Source organism: Hylobates moloch, unplaced genomic scaffold, assembly GCF_009828535.3.
Source record: "Hylobates moloch isolate HMO894 unplaced genomic scaffold, HMol_V3 SCAFFOLD_11, whole genome shotgun sequence".
Taxonomy (NCBI): domain Eukaryota; kingdom Metazoa; phylum Chordata; class Mammalia; order Primates; family Hylobatidae; genus Hylobates; species Hylobates moloch.
This window is the reverse complement of record NW_026652286.1, coordinates 97516087-97535407: the sequence shown is the minus strand read 5'-3', so window position 1 is coordinate 97535407 and position 19321 is coordinate 97516087. Positions and strand designations below refer to the sequence as shown.

General features: G+C 55.0%; 1 protein-coding gene across 3 annotated transcripts; it reads right to left on the bottom strand.

Moving 5' to 3' along the window:
- Positions 1-1861: 1861 nt before the first annotated feature.
- On the bottom strand, positions 1862-18026 carry ROBO3 (roundabout guidance receptor 3). Of its 3 annotated transcripts, XM_032167796.2 has the most exons (28): positions 17721-18026; positions 14315-14641; positions 13854-14011; positions 13327-13447; positions 13092-13230; positions 12671-12798; positions 12260-12384; positions 10841-11012; positions 10304-10509; positions 10002-10083; positions 9531-9696; positions 9157-9323; positions 8487-8608; positions 8070-8295; positions 7722-7843; positions 7284-7455; positions 6948-7133; positions 6209-6232; positions 6085-6127; positions 5685-5824; positions 5212-5406; positions 4907-5045; positions 4547-4759; positions 3986-4137; positions 3752-3862; positions 3379-3540; positions 2724-2908; positions 1862-2089 (listed from the first exon to the last, which is right to left on the bottom strand). In XM_032167796.2, exons 1-28 carry the CDS (start codon positions 17878-17880, stop codon positions 2078-2080), a joined length of 4155 nt encoding a protein of 1384 aa, XP_032023687.1. In that variant the 5' UTR covers positions 17881-18026; the 3' UTR covers positions 1862-2077. The 3 variants fall into 3 exon arrangements, with proteins under 3 accessions (XP_032023687.1, XP_032023688.1, XP_032023689.1); XM_032167797.2 differs by lacking the exons at positions 6948-7133; positions 7284-7455; positions 7722-7843; ... (12 more) ...; positions 14315-14641; positions 17721-18026 and adding an exon at positions 6461-6904; XM_032167798.2 differs by lacking the exons at positions 6209-6232; positions 6948-7133; positions 7284-7455; ... (13 more) ...; positions 14315-14641; positions 17721-18026 and adding an exon at positions 6461-6904.
- Positions 18027-19321: the final 1295 nt, after the last annotated feature.

Genomic DNA, 19321 nt, shown 5'->3' with positions numbered 1-19321 from the left:
CCTGAAAAATGACTATAGCACCCATTCTCATGGTGACCTATGAATGTTATCTATAAAGTAGCCAGTGAAGGTTGTTTCCACGTTCAGCAGCGAGACCTTCAGCTACTGAAGACTTGTGCTCCATGGAAAAAGGGAAAAAACAAAAAGCAAGCAGGGCAGGCAGACTTGATCAAATTAACCCCTTGATTTCACCCATCCTGAGGAGACAACTGCTTTCAGCAGTCCCAGATGGTTTCTTAAAATAGACAAAGTGGCTAAACTCCACAAAAGTTAGAACCACCTGTCACGGTTGGCTTGGGAACACCCTTCAAAGAAAAAAACAGAACAGAGAGCTGAACCTCGAAGCAGGACTTCCAGGGCCTGAGCCACAGGAGGCGCTGGAGGGTAGGCAGGCCTGCGTCTTCCTCCCTTGGCAGGAAAGGTCGGGGGCAGAATCCACAAGTTGGTGGAGGGGATGCTACAGAGTATGACAGGCCGCAGGAAGCAGAGCCTAAAAGAGGGTGCTCATCCCTCAAACCCAGCAGCTCTACTTGGAGGCCACTGGGAGTTGAGAGACTGAATGAGGCAGGACCATGGGGACTGGGGGCTTCCTGAACCACATTAATCAGCACAGTCTGGGCCAGATTTTTGTGATCTCAGGAGGAAGAATCAGTATTCCACACACACATCTGTTCCTCTGTATTTGCTTTTCCTTATCTGGATTTTGTGGCATTTGCGGGGAGGAGGTTGTTTTGGTTTTTTTTTTTAGCTTCCTGGTAAAATTCCTTTTGAAAACATTCCAACCCTGTTTGCCAGACTGAAAGGGAAAGAGAGATTTGTACACTCATAGGTCAAAGGGGCAGACAAGGTCAGGGCCTGGGACTGGAGGGCAGCTGCCAAGCTCAGAGAGTCCAGGGAAGTCACTGAGTCAAGGGTGGAGCAAGCGAGAAGGAACAAAACCTCAGGTCACCAGTGAGCACACGGGATGTGGGGCAGGAGGTGACGAGGACCATGGCATTACCATGGTCTTAACAGTTCTGTGCCGTCAACCCAATCACATCTGGGCCCACCAAGAGGTGCCCATTTGCACATACCCTCTGTGATGGAGTCAGAGGGTTTGAAACAGCATGCTCTTCCTTCTTGCCTGGGGTTTCTCCCATAAACTCCTCCTTTTGAGTTTTTCAAAATAATTTTTTGTGAAGGGTGTATTTTCTTGTGGGAAAGTAGACAGATCCCAGAGGAGGGCACTAAAGAAGGGCCTGGCTTGACCTTCCAAAGGTGGAACATGTGTCTTATTACTGGGCATTTGGAAAGTCTCTATGGTTGTAACTCAGGGACAGTGAGCTTCTTACTCCTTTAAGAAGCAGGACAGTACAGTCCCCACCTAGTGTTTTTTCGGTTTTTTGTTTGTTTGTTTGTTTTGGAAACAGGGTCTCACTCTGTCACCCAGGATGAAGTCCAGTGGCACAATCATAGCTCACTATAACCTCCAACACCTGGGTTCAGGCAATACTACTGCCTCCGCTTCGCAAGCAGATAGGATGACAGGTGCACACAACCATACCTGGCTAATTTATTTATTTATTTATTTATTTATTTATTTTGTGTGTGTGTGTGTGTGTGTGTGTGTGTGTGTGTGTGTGTGTGCGCGCGCGCTAGGTTGGCCAGGCTGGTCTCAAACTCCTGGGCTCAAGTGCTCCTCCTGCCTCAGCCTCCTAAAGTGCTGGGATTACAAGTGTGAGCCATTGCGCCTGACCTCACTTAGTGCTTTTGACGGAGTGGAAAGGGAAGCAGAAGCTACCAGTGTGCGTTGATATACAGGACCCTGCAGTCCCCTTCTTCCCAACCTTCTGCACAGAACCAGACACACAGGGCCCCAGGCTCTGATCAGACTCTTTTTATTGTTTTGTTTTTTATAAACAAGTCTCAGGTAGAAAGAGAAAGAAAGGGAGGAGCTAGCTCTCTGCCTTCTCAGCCGATTGAAATCGTGGAAACCAATGGGCTTCAGCTGGCCTCACTCATCACTGCTGGGAGGGAAAAGACATCCCCACTCCCCTTCCCTGTGGCACTCCTGATATTCTCAATGCCCCAACAAGGGTCATCTTGGTTCCTAGGGAGAGAGAGAGAGAGATGATGTTTTGTAAAACCCTGGCCCAGGGCAAACAAGTCCAGGAAGGGCTCAGGCTTTCTCTCTCCTAACCCAGTTCTCCTACGGTGAGCCCAGGCTCCTCTATTATGTGTCTTCTTGTCCTCACCCCTTGTCATTTCTTTTGTTTTGTTTTGTTTTGTTTGTTTGTTTGAGACAGAATCTCACTCTGTCACCCAGACTGGAGAGCAGTGGTGTGATCATGGCTCACTGCAGCCTTGACCTCCCAGGCTCAAGCTGTCCTCCCACCTCAAGCCTCCTGAGTAGCTGGGACTACAGGAGCACACCACCACGCCCAGCTAATTTTGTATTTTTTGTAGAGATGGGATTTCACCATATTGCCCAGGCTAGTCTCAAACTCCTGAGCTCAAGGGATCCGCCCACCTCGGTCTCGCAAAGTGCTGGGATTACAGGCATGAGCCACCATGCTCAGTCCCCTTGTCACTTCTACAGGATTCCTCCCTCCCCCTCACTCTCTTGATCCCCTCCTTTTGACACTCCTCCACAAGCCCTTGGCCACCTTCCTGTTTTCCATGACCCCTTGGCCCACCCTTCCCTAGTCCTCTGCCCTCATTTTTTTGCAATCTATAGCCCCTACCTCTCGGCGTTTCTGTCCTGGCCTTTGGCTCTGGCTCCGGCTCCGACTCCGGCTCCGGCCAGGGCCCCGGGAGCCCCTAGAGCTGCTGGAGCCCCTAGAAGAGTTGCTGCCAGCTGTGGAACACGTGCTGGTGCCCTGGCCCCGGGACAGGAAGCTTGGTCTGCTGTACGGGAGCCAGGCCTCTTCTGCAGCACAAGAGGGAAGGGCAGCCAGGTGCAGGCCGGAAGCAGAACTTCCCTGTCACCCACCCTGCCACCCTGACCACAAGCTCAGCTCTGGAAGAAGATGAAGGGCAGGCACAGGGCTCAGCCAGCCTGGGGCTGAGGAGCAGCAGAATGACTGGCACATGGCCTTGACATCACGGGTGCTCAGAACGCTCTGGGGGAGCTCCCAATCGGGGGAGCCTTGTGGGGAGCGGGGACAGAGCACCTAGAGCCCAGTCCTCTCAACTGGGCTTCCATCCTGGGAATGAACACAACTTGGGACTTCAGGGGATTGTGCTCAGAGAGAGCTACAGAGACAGGGGAGTTTGATGTGGATCAAATGCATGAACCTACCTAAAGGGAGGGCTGAGCTGATCTACTATCAGCCCCCAGTCCCAAAGCCCGCAGTCTCCTGTGGCAGCAGCCCTCTTGCCTGCCCTGGCCCTGCTTACCATCCGGGTGGAGCCCCCGCTGGGCTGCCAGAGGCACAGCCTGTACCGCTTTCCTCTCCCCGCTGCGCTCGCGCTCCAGGGAGGACATGCTGCCTGCTGCCCTCAGCTCTAGGGTCCAGCTCACCTCTTCCTCCGGCGGTGGCAAGGGGGGTGGGGGCAAGTCTGGGGAGGGAGCTGTTTTCAGCGGAGCCTCCTGCCACTCCTGTCACTAATCTTTCTCTCACCTGCATTCCCTGGCACCAGGAGGCTGCCAATGAACAGCCCAAGATTGGGGTTCACCTCTTCCCTCCTCCAGCCCCCAGAGTGCACCCTTGGTTTCCTGCCTGTCCCCCCACCACTACTGTCACCATCTCCCAGGTGCATCCCCCCTCACCCCCAGGACTGTTCTCCCTCCTGTAGGGAAGAGCCTTGGGTTTCTTCCGGAATCGAGCAGGGGGTCCTTGAAGTGGGGGAGTCATCTCCCCATTCCCCTGCCAGGTTCTTCCTGTAGCGTTAGGAGATGGGAAGAGGAACAGGTAAGGGCAAAGATCAGGAAAGAGGCCTAAGGGTGAAGGGGAAACAAGCACTGGAGGGAGCCAGGGGGCAAAAGGAGGTTGTAGCGACTTACCTGGGGCACTGCTGGCTGTGCTAGGGGCAGGACTGGGGCTGAGGTGGGGTGAGGCTGTAGGGCCAGCACCCAAGGCAGCAGGCCTCACTTCACGGATGCCCAGCATGGGCTGGGATACACTGAGAGGGGAACTCGGCCCAAGGGGCACCCTCCTGCAATGACAGGAAGCCTCAGCATCTGTTCCCTCCACAAAAACTGAATGCCTACTATGTGCCCGGCACTGTGCTAGACACGCAGCCTAACAGATAAGCAAGACACAACCCGTCCGCCCATAAGTCCTCCCAAGCTACAGAAGCATGAAGAGAGCCATATCTGAAATGTCTCAGGAAGCATGCTGACCACTCCAGCGAGAGCCAGTCTGATGGGCATGAGAGATCTTGTCAGCCTCCATATTCCTGCCCAAATTACACTTCCACCCTGACACAGCCCTGAGACCTCTGTACCCCAGATCCATCCATCCATCCATCCATCCATCCATCCATCCATCCACCCACCCAGTCATCTACTGAGTAGATATGTATAGAGGGCTTGCAATGAGTAAGGTACTATATACCTCCCTACCTGGGCATCTGATGGAGATGGGGCATGTCAATTGGGGGCTGGGGAGGGTCAGGAGGTGAGGGCGTAAGAGTGGCTGTGGACTGCTGTCCATAGGAAGGCGTGGGAGAGGGGGTTTCCCTTCGGGATGGAGTGACAAGGCACCCCCCACTGGAGCTGGGCTCTGTCAGGTGACCTCTCTCAGGCATTGGCAGGCACCACTCCTCTGGCTCTGAGCTGGGGTCAAAGAGGCAGGAGAGAAGGAAAGGGCTCAGTTGCTTCCATACCTTCCCGTTGGCCTTCCTGCTGCCCCCTCCCCTTCCTCCCCAGTAGCCCATGGTCTGGCCGCAGGTGTGTGGGCCTGGAAGCAGGGAGCATCCCTACCTGCCCTCCAGCTCCTCCTTGGGCCCCTCTAGGCAGCTCAGTTCACAAGAAGGAGGAGGTGGGGGCAGGGCTTCTGGCCAGTTCAGAGAGGGCATCTGCACAGCTTTCCCCAGAAGCTTCACTTTGCCTCCCTTGGCTCCTGAGGAGAATAGGATGGGGACACCCGGAGAACAGGCAGGAAAGAGCCAGAGATGAGACAGGTCAGAAGGAAGTGCCACGCTAGGTGCCAGAGGGTCAGGGAGGAGGATCCTCTTTGGGGATACCCTGGTCAGGGCTAAACGGGGTTTCAGGAGTTGGAGTCATACCACTGTCCCCCTGGCTCCACTCTGGAGGAGCGTACTGACTCCAGGGACCCAGATCTCCTGAGGGATGTTGGGGGAAGCCCCCGTGGAAGGTCTGCAGCTCCTCCCCCGCTGGGTCAATGGTGCTATAGACAGGACCCTCGCCAGGGGCGGCCGTGCCCCGGGCCGTCTGAGCCAGATACAGGGAGATTCCTGCTTCTGCAGAGAAGAGAGAGGGAGGCCCGGGAGCAGAGACAGAAAAATAGAGGACAACAGAATGGAAGACAAAGGGAAATCCCACGGGATCAACTTCTTCCCCCACACAAGCCTTACATCCTAAACCAGGGTGGAGGTAGGTCAGAGAGGCTTCCCCAGCTCACATCCTCCCCAGGGACTGACCAACCTCAGAGAGACCGGGCTCCCGGGCGCCCTTCAGTTTGCCCCAGTAGGTCGAGAGAAGTGCGCTGAAGCCAGGTGAGGGAATGAGAACTCCTCACCATTGTAATATCTGTCGTCCGGGTCAGGATTGCTGGGGCAGCAGCTTTCCCTGGGTTCCTGGGCCGAGGGGCTTCGAGATGGGTGGGGCCACGAATCTGCCAGCCATGGGTAGGGGGCTGGGCCAAGGCCCATGGGCGGCCTGAGGGAGAGCAGGTGAGCGTTGGGGACGGAAAGCCTGAAGAGGCCAGCAAAGGAAAGGGAGGTGGCGATATTCGGGAGTTGCGGGACAGTGGCAGTGGTGTTGGGGTGGGAGGTGGCGATATTCGGGAGTTGCGGGACAGTGGCGGTGGTGTTGGGGTGGGAGGTGGCCATACTCCCTCCACCGGGGGCGGCAGCGGGGCGGAAGAAGAGTGGCCTCTCGGTGGAGGTCATCCTGAGGAAATGGGCTAAGAGAATTACCTGGAACTGGCTCCAGAGAGGCCCTCTGAGTGCGGGAAGGACACTGGGGAAAATGAGGGGGCGAATGAGTGAGAGAAGGGCCAGTCCTGGGGGGTCTGAACCCCACTGGGCAGAGATGGCTTACCTGCCGGTGTGTAGGCAAAAGAGGCTTCCAGAAAGGAACCCGTGGGAGAAAGAAGAGGTGAAATAAGGAGAAGGGTCAGAAATACCCCTATACTTGTCCACTCCTTGGCCCCAGTCCCAGTTCCACCACTCAGGCTGCACCCTGGACCCATTTCATCAGAATTTCTCGGGGGTGGGACTCAGGTATCGGTATGTTTCTCAAGCTCCCCAAGCGATTCCTATATATAGCCAACCAAGACTGAAAACCACTGACCTCAGACACCTCAGAATCTCTCCAGAGACGTCCCTTACTAGGAAGTAGCAGAACTCGGGTCGCCTTCTTTCAGCGGGCCCAGCCTTTCCATCCAGACCCCGCCTCACAATTTACTGCCTGGGATCCTGGCCACACCCCCTCTTGCCAGGCCCCGCCCCCCGCCCTTGGAGTGGGCTTTCCGTCCTCGAACTTGCCCCTTCTTTATGGAGATGGTCGCAAAGCCTGGCGTCCTCGCGGCGTCTTAGGCGCAAACGTCATCCCTCCTCCCCAGATCCAGATCCCGCCCCTTCTTGGCCCGCAGCCCTCCCCAGTCCTGGCAGCTCCTCGAGCCGCCCTGCGTATCCCGCCCCTACCCAAGAGGCTGAACTCCAGGTGCGACGCCTTCCTCTCAACCCGGTCCTCACTCGCCAGCGGCTAAGCCCCTGCCCCTCCCCATGGCCCGCCTGGCTCCCTCCCGGCTCCGTCCGCTCCGAGGCCGGGCGCTCACCCGTGTAGTGGCTGAGCTCTTTGCGCTGTTTCCGGCGTCGGTAGAGGGCGACGCAGAGTCCGAGCAGCAGCGCCCCGCAGGCGGCGCCGCTGCCCGCGAGGAAGGCGGGCTCCCGCAGCACCCGCGCAAGCCGCTCCGCCAGCCCCGCGCCCGCCTCCAGCCCGGGCTCCAGGTCCGGCGGGGACGCTGTGAGGGGTCAGAGAGGTGAGGGGAGGAGGGGCCCGAAACCCTGGAACTGGGAAAGGGTCATTCCCGACCCGGCAGGCACAGCTACCCCAGCGGGGGGCTTGCCCCGACCCCGCCAAGATCCCCAGCACTGCCCTTGGGTGGACTCACGCAGCTGCACCAGCAGTGGGGCACTGGGCACGCCCACGCCTGCGCTGGTGGCCGCCGCCACCAGAGTTCGATAGAGGAGACCGGGCACCAGTCCTCGGAGCATTGCGGAGCGTGCCCAGCCTGCTGCAGACCGATTGAGGTGAAAGCGGCTCTCATTGCCCAGGCACCAGATCTAGGGAGGCCGAGTCCCGGATTTAGAGTCAGAAATGGGATTCTTAGCCTCACCTGGAAACTTAAGGCTCCAAATGGTAGAGAAGCCTTAGACAGATGTAATTCAACCTGGAAACAACACTTGGAAACCTCTCTTCTCCTCTAAACTCATCCCCAACCGTAAAGCCAAACCTATAGTAGATTTCCTCCACCCTAATTCTGGCCACTAGGTCCTCCCTCTCCCTCTCGGCCCGGCCCTCCCATCCAGTCCCTTCACAATCCCTCTACCTGGTATTCCGTGATGACCCCATTTTGCTGGGAGGGGAGTGGAGGTTCCCAGGACACAGTGATACTGTTGTTGCCATCACCCCCCAAGGCCACCGCCACTCCCTGGGGGGGGCCACTGGGGGCTGGGCCAGGGTGGAGCATGGTAAGAAGGACACAGACAGTCATTGCAAGCTGCCCCTCCTGCCCCAACATTCCCCCTCCCTGTTCTAACATCTTAGGGAACTGAGAGCCATTCCTCCTTCCCACCCACTCACCCTGCTCTCCTCCTGCAAATTTTCAACCCCCCTCCACCTCCACCCCCACCCCTTCTTCCCTCTTATCCATCCATCGTTCAGTGGCCCTCCTTACCGTCCTCAGGAATGCTCCTGGTCACAGAGAGGCTTTCAGCCCCCAGCCCCTCCTGGCCTTGGGCTTGCACCTTGATCTGGATTTGGGTCCCTGGAGGGAGTCCTCTTAGCACAGTACTTTGCTGGCTTGGGGACTGTAGGTCCAACATTGTCCAGCTTCCTCCCTCAGGGCCTGCTACCCTCCAAGACACCCGAAAACCTCGCACCAGCTGGACTGGGCCATCCACCTGTGGAAGACAGGACAAGGCACACCAGAGGGGGAGGCTGGGGCCATACAGGCCCTCCAGGCCCAGCCCCTCCTCCACTCATGCCGCCTTCCCTAGCCACTCACCTCCCACTCTCCCATACTCACTCCTGGAGGCCCTCATGTGCCTCATAATCATCCCCACCCTGAATCTCCTCCCCATACCACACTCACAGTCCAGGACACCTGCAGGGTCTGGGGTCCCAGGACTATGGGCTCCTGCAGGCGCACAGCCACTTCCGCCAGTCCCTGCTGGCCTCTCCATGGGTCCTCCACTGGCCTAGAGGGGCTGCTATCTGTTGACCAAAGAACCCACTCAGCAGAGGCCACCAGGGACAGGGAGATAGAGCTGAGAGCGTGCTCGTGTCCTACCTCTGCCCTGCTCCACTTAGTACTCCAGAGCACACCCCATGGTCAGGAGGGGACTGGTCAGGTAAATAGCTTCCAGATGTGGGCCTCGGTGTCCAGCTAGCATGACTACACATGCATCCTTTAAAGGCCTCAGTTCCTCATCTCTAAGATGAAGATGGCCCCTCCATGGTCCCTTCTAGTCTTAATAATCTATATTATCTATGGGTAAAAGGCTCAGAAGTCAGAAGCTGCCAAAATGAACGATTACCTCTTTCTCTTTCCTTCTTCCCTCCTCCCCTCTCCCTGCCTTCCTCCTCCCTTGTCTCATCTATGAGAGGCAAACGTGATCTCCTATTCCAGGCCGGGCCACCAGTATAGACCTGGCATAGCAGGAAAGAACTTTATGAACTGCCATGGTGTCATGGTCTGGGGGGAGGAGGGTGCTCTACGATGTTACATTTCATGCTCATGAGCCCAGGGACTCTGAACTTACCCTGTGTACGGACAGGCTCAGAGACAGGGCTGGGTTCACTGAGGCCCCAGACTCCCACTGCTCGAACCAGAAACAGGTAGATGGTATTGGCCTGCAGACCACCGACTGTGTGTGTCTCCAGCTGCACGCCATCTGCCACAGTACGCCATGTGTTGCCGGCTGCTGGGCTACAAGAAGAAGGAGATGATAGGGTTTTCTAAGCCAGGAACTCCCAACCTGCCTACTCCATCTCATCCACTCTCTATGAACCACCATTATGTCTTCCCCTTGGGAGAGAGTACTGGAGAATCCTGCCTCACAATAGCAAAGACCCTAAGGGCATAGGATCCCCTCCATTTAACTCTCCAGGTTTGCATTGAAAACTTTCTCCATACCTGAAGGCCTCTATCACATAAGACGTGACTGCAGCCCCAGTCTGTGGGTTGGGCTTCCAGGTCAGGGTAATGCTGTTCTTGGTGATCTCAGTGGCCACTGGCTGAGAGGGAGCCCCCGGAGGGGTACTGGGCTCCGTAGGGGGGTCTGGTGATACTCCCCAGTCTTCTGCAGTGGGAGATAATCTTTAAGTAGAAAGATAGGGAAAGGATAATCCTAGTGTAACCTGTCTCCTTCCCAGGGGAGCTATGGAGCTCAGAGCAGTGGTGATGGTCAGAGTGGGCTTTAGCGTATGAACCCCTACTCACATCTGCCTCCCACGGGCACCACTACTGTCCTCCTCATCCTCACCGCTGTAACCATGGCATTTGTGACATAAAGTTAATCCCAGAGTTTGAGGAGGTATTGACTACCTGTTGAAGCAGGTTTGGAGGAAGGTATTATCAAAATAAGGGAAGAAAGAAAAAACTCACCCCTCATCTTAAGCCAGCCACTCCACATGGCTTCCCCTATGGAACTCTTGGCAACGCAGCTGTAGAAGCCCATGTCCATCTCCTGTAAGAGAGGGCAGAGCATTGGCAAACTGAGAGTGGAGCAAGATCCAGTGAGGGAGTGGAGGCTGGTAGCAGAAGGATGGGAAGATGTTGGACAATGGGTGCTCTGAGAGAACAGAGGGGTAAAGATGGGGCTACAGGCCCAGTGAGTACTTACTTGTGTAAGGAACGTGGAGCAGATAGCCATTCTCAGCTGCTAGGGCCCCAGGGGTGACACTCACCTGCACGTTGGTGATGTACAGGGTACCGTTGGCCATTGTCTTGAACTGGAGGTCATCCCCCTGCAGCCACTGCCCATCCTTCTTCCATCGGACACTGGGTTGAGGGTTCCCAGTCACTCTGCATGGCAGCCACACAGAGGAGCCAAGCACCAGCGTCTGATTGGCTGGTCCCTGGAGGATTACAGGAGGCAGCCCATCCAAAGAGGCTGAGAGAGGAAGAAAGTGTGCACCTCAGCGGAGGAGCTTATGGCCCCGCGGCCAGCCCCTTGTCCTCATTCTCTGGTCCTTCGCCCTCCCTCCCCCAGCCCCTGAAACTTCTGGTGATCAGAGGGGGCTTTGATAATCATCTGAAGTCTCTGCCCAGGACCAGCCATTATTAGTGGCCTCTGCTGCTGGTTTCCAAACTTCAAGGTCATGCCTCAGGAACACACCTCTCCTCTTGCAGACATAGTATATAGACTCCAAGAGAAACACATCACTTTAGGCCATTATTTCCTCCCAAGCCATGGATCCAGCCCTATCTCCATGGGCACGTACCTCCTTTTATCTCCAGCAGGGCCTTGGCCAGGATGCTGCCAGCCACACTGACAGCCTGGCACACGTAGTACCCAGCATCCCCACGCTGCACCGCAGTGATGTTGAGTTGGCCTCTTGGAGACACTGAGAAGCGCCCCGTCGGCTGAAGTGACTGACTGGGGAAAAGCAGGACCTGGGGACACAGCAAGGAACCAAGGTAGGGAATGAGCAGGCGGCTGGGCAGGGAGAGGTCTTCATTCCTGTCAATCTCAAAATTCAGAGAATTCCTGTGATTCTAGTTCATTTTCTGTCTCCAGCAGTGATGTGACCTTGGGCAAAGTAGTTAAATTTATTCACAAAAAAATCATGGAATTTTATTAGACAATTTCATAGTCTACTTCCCAGCTCCATGACTTACTAGTTGGGAAACCCTGAACAAGCTGTTTAACCTGCCTGAGCCCCAATTTCCCAAATTTGACTCCTAGAGGATAGTTATCAAGATCACATGAAGGAATCATATGAAAGTCTTCTAACGTGTTGTGGTAAATGCATTCCTCTTCTTCCAGCTTTAACAGTTGTCATTACATAGATCCATGGAAGATAATCCATTAGGTTAAATAGGGAAGCAGGTTTGGGTCTCAGGACAAAGGGCACCATGCTGAGACCCTGGCTAACACCTGCTTCACCCCTACTAACCATCACCCTTTTTATTCATGTAAGAATCTAATTAGAATTCAGCAGTCCCAGGTGCTAGAAAAGATGTTAGAAAATTGTGGCTGTCGATTTGGAATGAGGTAGCAGGTTGCCTTGTTTTCCAGCAGAGTGGAGCTCATCATACTTATTTTATCTTACTGACCCTGTTTCCAGTAGCAAAATTCCTACCTTTCCTTTAGAGAGAGTTTTTTATGTTGTAACTTCAGTTAATGTTCATTCTGCTTCTGGATTTTGAGATTTGTTTGCAAGGTTCAAAAGGGATGACTGCGAGCTCTCCCTTGTGAAAGTCCCTTGTGGCGCTTATAAATAGAATAGAAAAGCGAGTACTTTTCTACCCTGAGCAGCTTTGGTTCAATACTGTTTCCAGAGCAGTGTGTTATGTCCAAAGCCAAAGCCCAAGGGGTCTAAAGGAGGAGAGATAAACTGAATTTGTTACATCCTCAGGATAGCCTTGCCCAAAACAGAAAGATTCTCTAAGAAACTACCATCCAGGACTGTTCTCCACCATCTAAATGTATTATTATAATTTATTAAAAAGTGTCCCAATGTGTTCCAGGCCTTTTATATTCATTATCTTACTTAATCCTCTCAAATAACCTGCAAGGGTTTCTGGGGGCTCCCAAAGATAAAACAGAAGCCCCAGAGAGAAGTTTGCAGAATGTAGAGGGAGGGAGGCTGAGCTGCAGAGGAAGGCTGATGGGAAGCTCCTTGGAGATGGCCACCCACCTGACTCCCCTCCTTCTGCCAGAAGATGGCAGGTGGGGGGTTTCCTTTGGTCTCACACTGGAAAACCACACTCTCTCCAGGAGCTGCCATCTGGTCCTGGGGCTGGGTCACCAACTGGGGTGGGACTGGGAAGGGAGGGTGAGAAAAAGGAACAGGGAGTCAGAGGCACTAAGAAAGGAGACTGCGGGAACAGGAGAGAGAAGCTCCAGCTTAGCTCAAGTGTATAGGAGCAGATAATCCATCTCTTCCTCCCGGCCTGTTTAGCATTCTCCTCCTCCCACTCCTTGTAGAAGTCTCAGGTGTCCCATCCACATGCCCTGCTCTGCCCTTTCTCCCTCAGTCTCCTGCCAACCATCCTCCTTCTCCCCTCCTACCATTCCTGCTGCAGGCAGTCCCAAGTACAGCCCTCACCATGAACACTGAGGGAGCCAGATGCTTCAGCGCGGCCCACACTGTTCTCCGCCACACAGGTGTACGTTCCCTCATCTTCGGCACTCACATGCCCAATCCAAAGGCTGTGGTCACTCCGGATCTCATACCTGCTCCACTCCCCACCCCAGGCTGGGTTGGCCACAGCTACAGACCCTTTCTCTCCCCCAGGACAGACACCAGGGTCAAGGTACATAAAGACAGGCAGGACCCAGCAGGGACAGAAGCTGGTTACCTATGGGACCCATCAGTGGAGGTGGGGACTGGATAGGACTGGGGCCACAGGCTCTAGGGAACAGACTTTGTGCTCTCAAGTGAGAATGTGCCTGTCTTCCAGTTTTCTAGGGCAGAATAGTCTCTTGATCAGATTGGGTCTTCCTACAGGCAGAAGGGGGCCTCTCACCTGCCTGTGGGCAGTTCCCCATCCTCCTTGCGCCAGCGCAGACGAGGTGGGGGATCCCCCTTCACCTCACATAGGAAATTCACAGGGGCATCAGCCAGGACCACCTGATTCACTGGTCTGCGCAGGAATGAGGGACGCTCTATGGAGTGATAGTGAGTGAACAGTCAGGGTGTCTGCACGGCTACTTACTCTACAGGCTACCTGTTCCCATAATTTCAAAATTCCTTGTGCCTACCCAGTACCATGACTTCAGCTGCCGCACTCTCCCGTTCTCCCGCCATGTTGGAGGCCACGCACACATACATGCCTGCATCGCTCTTGAGTGTATGTGACATCATCAGCTTCCCTCCACGGATCTGCAGCGTTATAATGGTAACTTTGGTCCATTTCAGCTATCACAGCATATATATATAAATTTATTTATATATATAATATATATATAATATAAAATTTATATATATTATATATAATTTATATATATGGTGTATATATGTGTATATACACATGTATAAAGTTTATTTGATCCTCACAGCAAGCTGATAAAGGAGACCAAGGAAGTTGACCCACATATCAAATAAGAAGTTCCTGGGGCATCATGCCCCGCCCCTTTTTTATACCAATTCCATCTTCCTTATCCGTCACTGTATAGCTGACTCTTAGTCTCTGGTTAGCTAATGCCCTGATCTCAATCTCCAGCCTTGTCACCTCCTTACCCCATGTCCCCTCCCCTGGTGGGGTCCTCAGTCATAATCCCGCCCTCACCGTGATCCTTCCTTCCTCTTCCTTGAGTCTTGCACCGTCCTTCCTCCAGGACACGGAAGGCTCCGGGTGGCCGCGGGGGGGCACGCATTCCAGTACTGCTGGCTCCCCCACTGCCACCACCACGTTTCCAGGAGACTGCCGGAAATCATCGCGGAGGACTGGGCGGGGGGAGAGAATAAGCAGGGTGTAGAGTGACATAACTGGCTGAGGACACAAGGAAAGTGTTGTCTCGGGAAGGGGCTGATCGCTGCAGACTGGAATTCGTTCCCAGGTGAGAAAATATCAGCCTGGAGTCACATCCACTTCCTTCTCTGGCCGTGATGTGGCCATTAGAGATCAAAGGTCGCGGTCCCAAAGGAGGATGCTGAGTGGGCTGAGGTCCTTTGGGGCTGGTTCTGGGTCTGATTGCCCAGTGCCCTCCCGCCTACCCCAGGCTCTGGAAGCAACCAGCTGATGCTCACCTGCCACTTCCAGAGAGGCGTTTCTGCTCGCTGCTGCCCCCAGGTAGTTGCGAGCCACGCAAGTGTAGACACCTTCGTCCGGCCGCGCGCGGCGCCCGTGCACGATACGCGGGAAGAAGAGGGCGCCGCTGGGCAGCAACAGGCGGTGCGCACGCGGATCCTCTCGCACAGTGGCCACACGAGCCCCGTTCTTGTACCATTCAATGTTGGGTCGGGGTCGGCCCTCAGCGCGGCAGGGCAGCGTGGCGGGCTCGCCTCGGGAGACCAGCAGATCTGGCGGCTGCTCCACGATGCGGGGCATAGCGTCCTCCGGTCCTACCCTTGACCCTGGGGACAGGGGGTGGCGCAGAGCTTTCAGACAGGGAAATTGTGGGGAGAGATTGAGGCTCCAGAGGGAAAGAGAATCCTCTGGTCGTCCCATCTCCTATACTTCTCTGCTGGAGCTCAGTCCCCACCTGCCTACCCTCTCCCTCTGCAGAATCCAATATCTCCTTATTGGCAGAGGTTCCGCGTTCCTCGTCTCAAAAGAAGATGGCTACAGACAGGCCAGACAGGCCGGTTAGTAGAAGAATGGGGACACAAACTTCTAGGCCGGCTTTCTGGACCACCTAGAGACCGCCATCTCCTCTCCCGCCAAGTTTAAGCGGGAGTGGCTAAACCACCACTTGGCGAGTAGACCGCTCCCTCGCCTCCTGGCCAGTGGTTTCCATCTCCCACCTGCACTGGTTCACGGGTCGTCCTTGCTCAGGGAAAGACCATAAACCGTGCACTGGAGCCAACAATTGGTTATTGACCTCTGCAAGGTCCCGGCCCAGTGAAATTGGGAATGTGGACTGGCTTGGGATCCCTTATGAAAGGCAAGACGGGAGTGATAGGGCCGGGACTAGAAGGGGTTGTCAACCTAGATTCTATGAGTCGGCACAGAGTCCTTCTTACTGACACCCCGGATAATCACGCTTCATTTCAAGGGTCCTGTGAAGTCACGTGAATTGAACGCAAATAGCAGTAGAAATGTTAGTAAGGCTCTTTTTCCTGAGGGGTGCATAGTTTCCAATAGAGTATTCTACTGATTGATATTCCTCTACTTCCCTGTTCACTCCGATCAGTTCATCCACATATTCTGTCCTACCTGTCACTTGGCCTGCAGAATTTGGCCTGTTTCGCCTTCTGCAGCACGGTTTGGATTCCCGATCCTGTTAATACTCCGGCACTCTCAGCCCCTAGTCCAGCCAACAAAAGTGGATTTGTAACCCGTGGCGGCCAGTAGGTGCCACTGCAGCCTTGAATAATCTGGTGTAAAATAACCAGGGACCACTTCAAGCATCTGTTCTGCCCCCTGCCCCCTCCCCCTGCCCCCGCCCCTCCTACCCTGTTCCAAAATCTGCAGGAACCTCCCGCTTCCAGCCCGCGTGTGAGATTGGGTTTCATTTCCCGCCCCTCCTCTTAGAAGTTCTGTTGTAGACAAAGCTGGACAGGCTGACCCGTGCTGGCGCTGTCCTGGGTTTATTTTAATTGCCTGGAGTCAAGAAGATCGATTTCTGTCCCACTTGGGACAGTAATTTTCTCCATCTCCTCCCTTCCAAATGGAAATCTCTGCTTTTCACCCGTCTCTTCTCCTCCATCTCCTCCCATTCCCAATTTTGGAACACCCCGTGGTGAGCAACACTGGAGTGATTGAGAGCTCAAGTGTTGCTGTTGAACCAACCAGGGCTGGAATCTCAGACTTTGACGCTTCCTAGCTGTAAGAACTTGGGCAAATTATTTAACTTCTCTCAGTCTCAGTTTCTTTATTTGTGATATGGGAGCAGTGATAGGGTTGCTCTAAGACCATAATGTATGTAAAGCCCTTGGGAGATAAACGTCACTACTCTGCCATTATTTAAGGGCTTGTGTTCCCAGCATATGCACCTTATCTTGGCTCCTACAGTCTCTACCTGAATCAAATTCTACCAGGCCCCAATATTCTTTTTTCCCCTTGGTATAGCCCTCAGGTGTAATGGAAACGGACTGATCTCTTATCGCTAGGTTTTGCTTCATGCTGCTTTTGTGACGATTAGGGCACCATTCACTCTATAAAGCATTTTCTCAGCGGCAAAATGTGTCTGTCAACACCTTCCTTACATACCTCACTAAGTTTCGAGCTTAGATGAGACAAAGTATGGTGAAAACACTCTGTAAACGCGCTAGGTGAGCAGAAGCGGGACTCTGCGGGGTGCCAGCGAGAAGGGATCTGTGCTTAACCTCCTGGGAATCTAGGAGGGTAAAGAGGTTGGAGAATCGGGCTCCTCCCCCATCATCTTTCTCCCCACTCCTTCTATACGGACCACACCCTTCTGGTCGGCCTTTTCCCCCTAATTCCTGTAGACACAGCTGCAGGCGCCCTTTCCCTGGAATTTCCCCCTCTATCCTTCCCGGTCTCAGGAGATGCTTCGACTGCAGCCTAATGAATAGCTAATGGCCATGCTAATGAGGCTCTGGGGCTCCTCCCTCAGCACCTGATGTGCCCCACACATAAACACACACATATTGCCTGGGTCTCCTTTCTCTCCACCTTCAAGTCCCCAGCACAGTACTCGTCACTAGACTCGAGTGGGTCGAGGCAGAGGGATGGGGACCGCGTGCACCTGGAGGGAACCACACGCGAAAGCGCCCGGTAAAGGGGGGGGTCCCGATGCGTCAGGCAGGGGGCGCGCTCCGGCCTCTCCGCAGGCTGGCGCCGGCCGGCTCCCGCAGCTTCCCCGCGGCGCTAGGGGAGAGCGCGCTGTCCCAGTCATTTATTAATCACCGTAATTAGCGGTAACGACCTCGCCGCCAGCTCCGCCCGCCCGCCACAGCTCTGCCGGGGTGGGCCGGCTGAGAGTCCCGCCGCTGAAAAACTAACTTCTAAGTTTCCTTAAAATGATCGCAGCCCCTGTCCCCTCCGTAGCAAACACGTCCAGCATTTTGGCTTCCTCTGGTCCTAAGTGAGTTCTTGGGAAACTTCGGGGTTCCGAAGACCAGCTGCCTGGGTGGGTCACCGAGTGACCCGCCTTGGCCTAGGCCGGCGGGAGACCGTGCCCCCTCCTCTGCCCTCGCTGGGCTGGGCCCAGGCCTTTCTTAGCTCGGACTTCCCTGCCCGTTACCAGCAACGGTTCTTCTCACCTGGGGTGGGCGTTGTAGGGGAAGGGAAGGAGGTGTAAAAGACTCAGTAGCCATCTTCTCCCAAGCCCTCGACCTCCCGCGGGTGCCCCCCACTCAGGCGCTCGAAGCTCCAAATTATCCCTTAGACCCCACAACCCAGGGAGGCGCTGGGAGGCGCCACTAAATCCTGGACCTCGGGACAGGAGCGCTTCTCCTTCCCTTCCACGCCGCCCTCTCACCTCATCCCCATCCCAGGATCCCATATCCCCAAGAGGCAGGGTCTCACCGTTGAGAGAGGGATCGCCGGGAGGCAGCAGGGTGTGGTTGAGCGCCGCCAGCGAGGAGTTGAAGCCCAAGAGCAGCTCGCTGGAGTTGGAGATGTCTCCGGCCAGAGAGTCCGCGAACAAGTTCATCTGCAGCAGCGTTTTCAGCAGGTAGCGCAGCATGGCTCGACCCAGCTGGGATCGGGGCGGGGGGCTGGGAGCCCAGCCCCTGGGTCTGAGACCCGTGGGCTGGGAGCCGTAAGCCCCTCCACAGCCTCTGCGCGCTGCGGCAGCCACGGTGCCGCTCTCCTGCCGGTGCGCCTGGGTACGGTCGGTGCCTCTTCCTGCCCTCCTCCTTCCCTCGTCCTTCTCTCCACCCCCCAGTGCCGGAGTCCCCCGGGAGCTGGGCAGGCAGAAAGCAGGTGCCACGCCGATCACGGCGTAATTAAGGGATTAATCCGCCTCCCTCTACCCTCCCACCCCTACCTCTACAGTCACTATCCGGGCAGGAGACACGAGTAGGGTAGCGCGCGAGTTGGAGTCCCCGCCCCGCACCCCAAGCCCAGTGTTCCGTTCTGGACGCAGCGAGAGATTTTCCCTTCTTTCTCAAAGCACCCAAGATGAGGGACGAGGCTCTGTCGGACTCTGCCCTTCTGCCCAACTTTAGAATAGGAATCTGTCCTCTCTTTTCCCGAACCTTTTGGAAACTGAGGCAAAGCGCAACCAATGCTCCTTGCTGCCAAAGCTCTAGTTTCCATTCCCTCCCAAGTCTAGGGGTTTGGCGACGGAAGGGCAGGAGACTGGGGTGGTTTGCAGCAAGAGTTGGGAGTAGGAAGAGAATTCCAAGGCAGGTCCACCTCTCTGCCCTCTGGTCCTTTGGTCTGCAGGCAGGAGGCCACAGTATGGAGCGGTGCGCCCTGACCCGGGATTCCTGCTCCAAACGCCCTAACCTAGGAGTTCCTGTAGGAGACTGAAAGCCAGGGAAACCTAGGCAACTGTCATTTGTTTGAATCCTTTTACATTACCCTGCTTTGACCTTTTTTATTAAATTGTTTTACGTTTTTGAGGAGACTGAAATGGAACCAAGGATTCTAGGACAAAAACAAAGACAATATTATTTTTGTAAAGGCATGTGGGATTGATGCAAAATTAGTGCAAATCTCTTCAAATCGATTAACAGTCGTCCTTACTGGGGGGTGAGAAGAAAACCATGTGCCCCCACTCCCACCTCCCACTTCCAGTCGCGGTCTGCTTCTGACTTTTCTGGAGTTCTTTCGACCTGAAGACCCCCCAGTCCCCACCTCGACAAACTCACTTTCCTAGACAGGAGATGGCTTTGGGGTGTCAGGGAAAGAGAGAGACGGGGCATTCCTAACCGGAGGTAAGGCCCTGCTGATTGAAGAGTCAGTGCCGGAGTTCTGGCTCAGCCATCAGGCTCTGGCGTGAGACAACCTTCATGACCCCAGAGGGGTCGAGATCAGAGGGGTGGGTGCTATACAGTCGCAGACTCGGGAGTAAGCAGAATCAAGAATTGAAATAGTTCAGGCAGAGCTTGTTCAAGGGAACCCGAGACGTTGTCAAGGGTTGGGGGGCTTGTTCCAAGCCTCCTTCCTCAGTCTAGGCG

Coding starts and splice junctions, on each gene's coding strand:
- ROBO3 (XM_032167796.2), bottom strand. CDS start 17,880: ATGCTGCGCTACCTGCTGAAAACGCTGCTGCAGATGAACTTGTTCGCG. Junction 12,799..13,091: donor GGGGAACTGCCCACAGGCAG/GTGAGAGGCCCC, acceptor GGAGTGGAGCAG/GTATGAGATCCGGAGTGACC. Junction 3,541..3,751: donor GAGGGAGAACAGTCCTGGGG/GTGAGGGGGGAT, acceptor CTCCCTCCCCAG/ACTTGCCCCCACCCCCCTTG.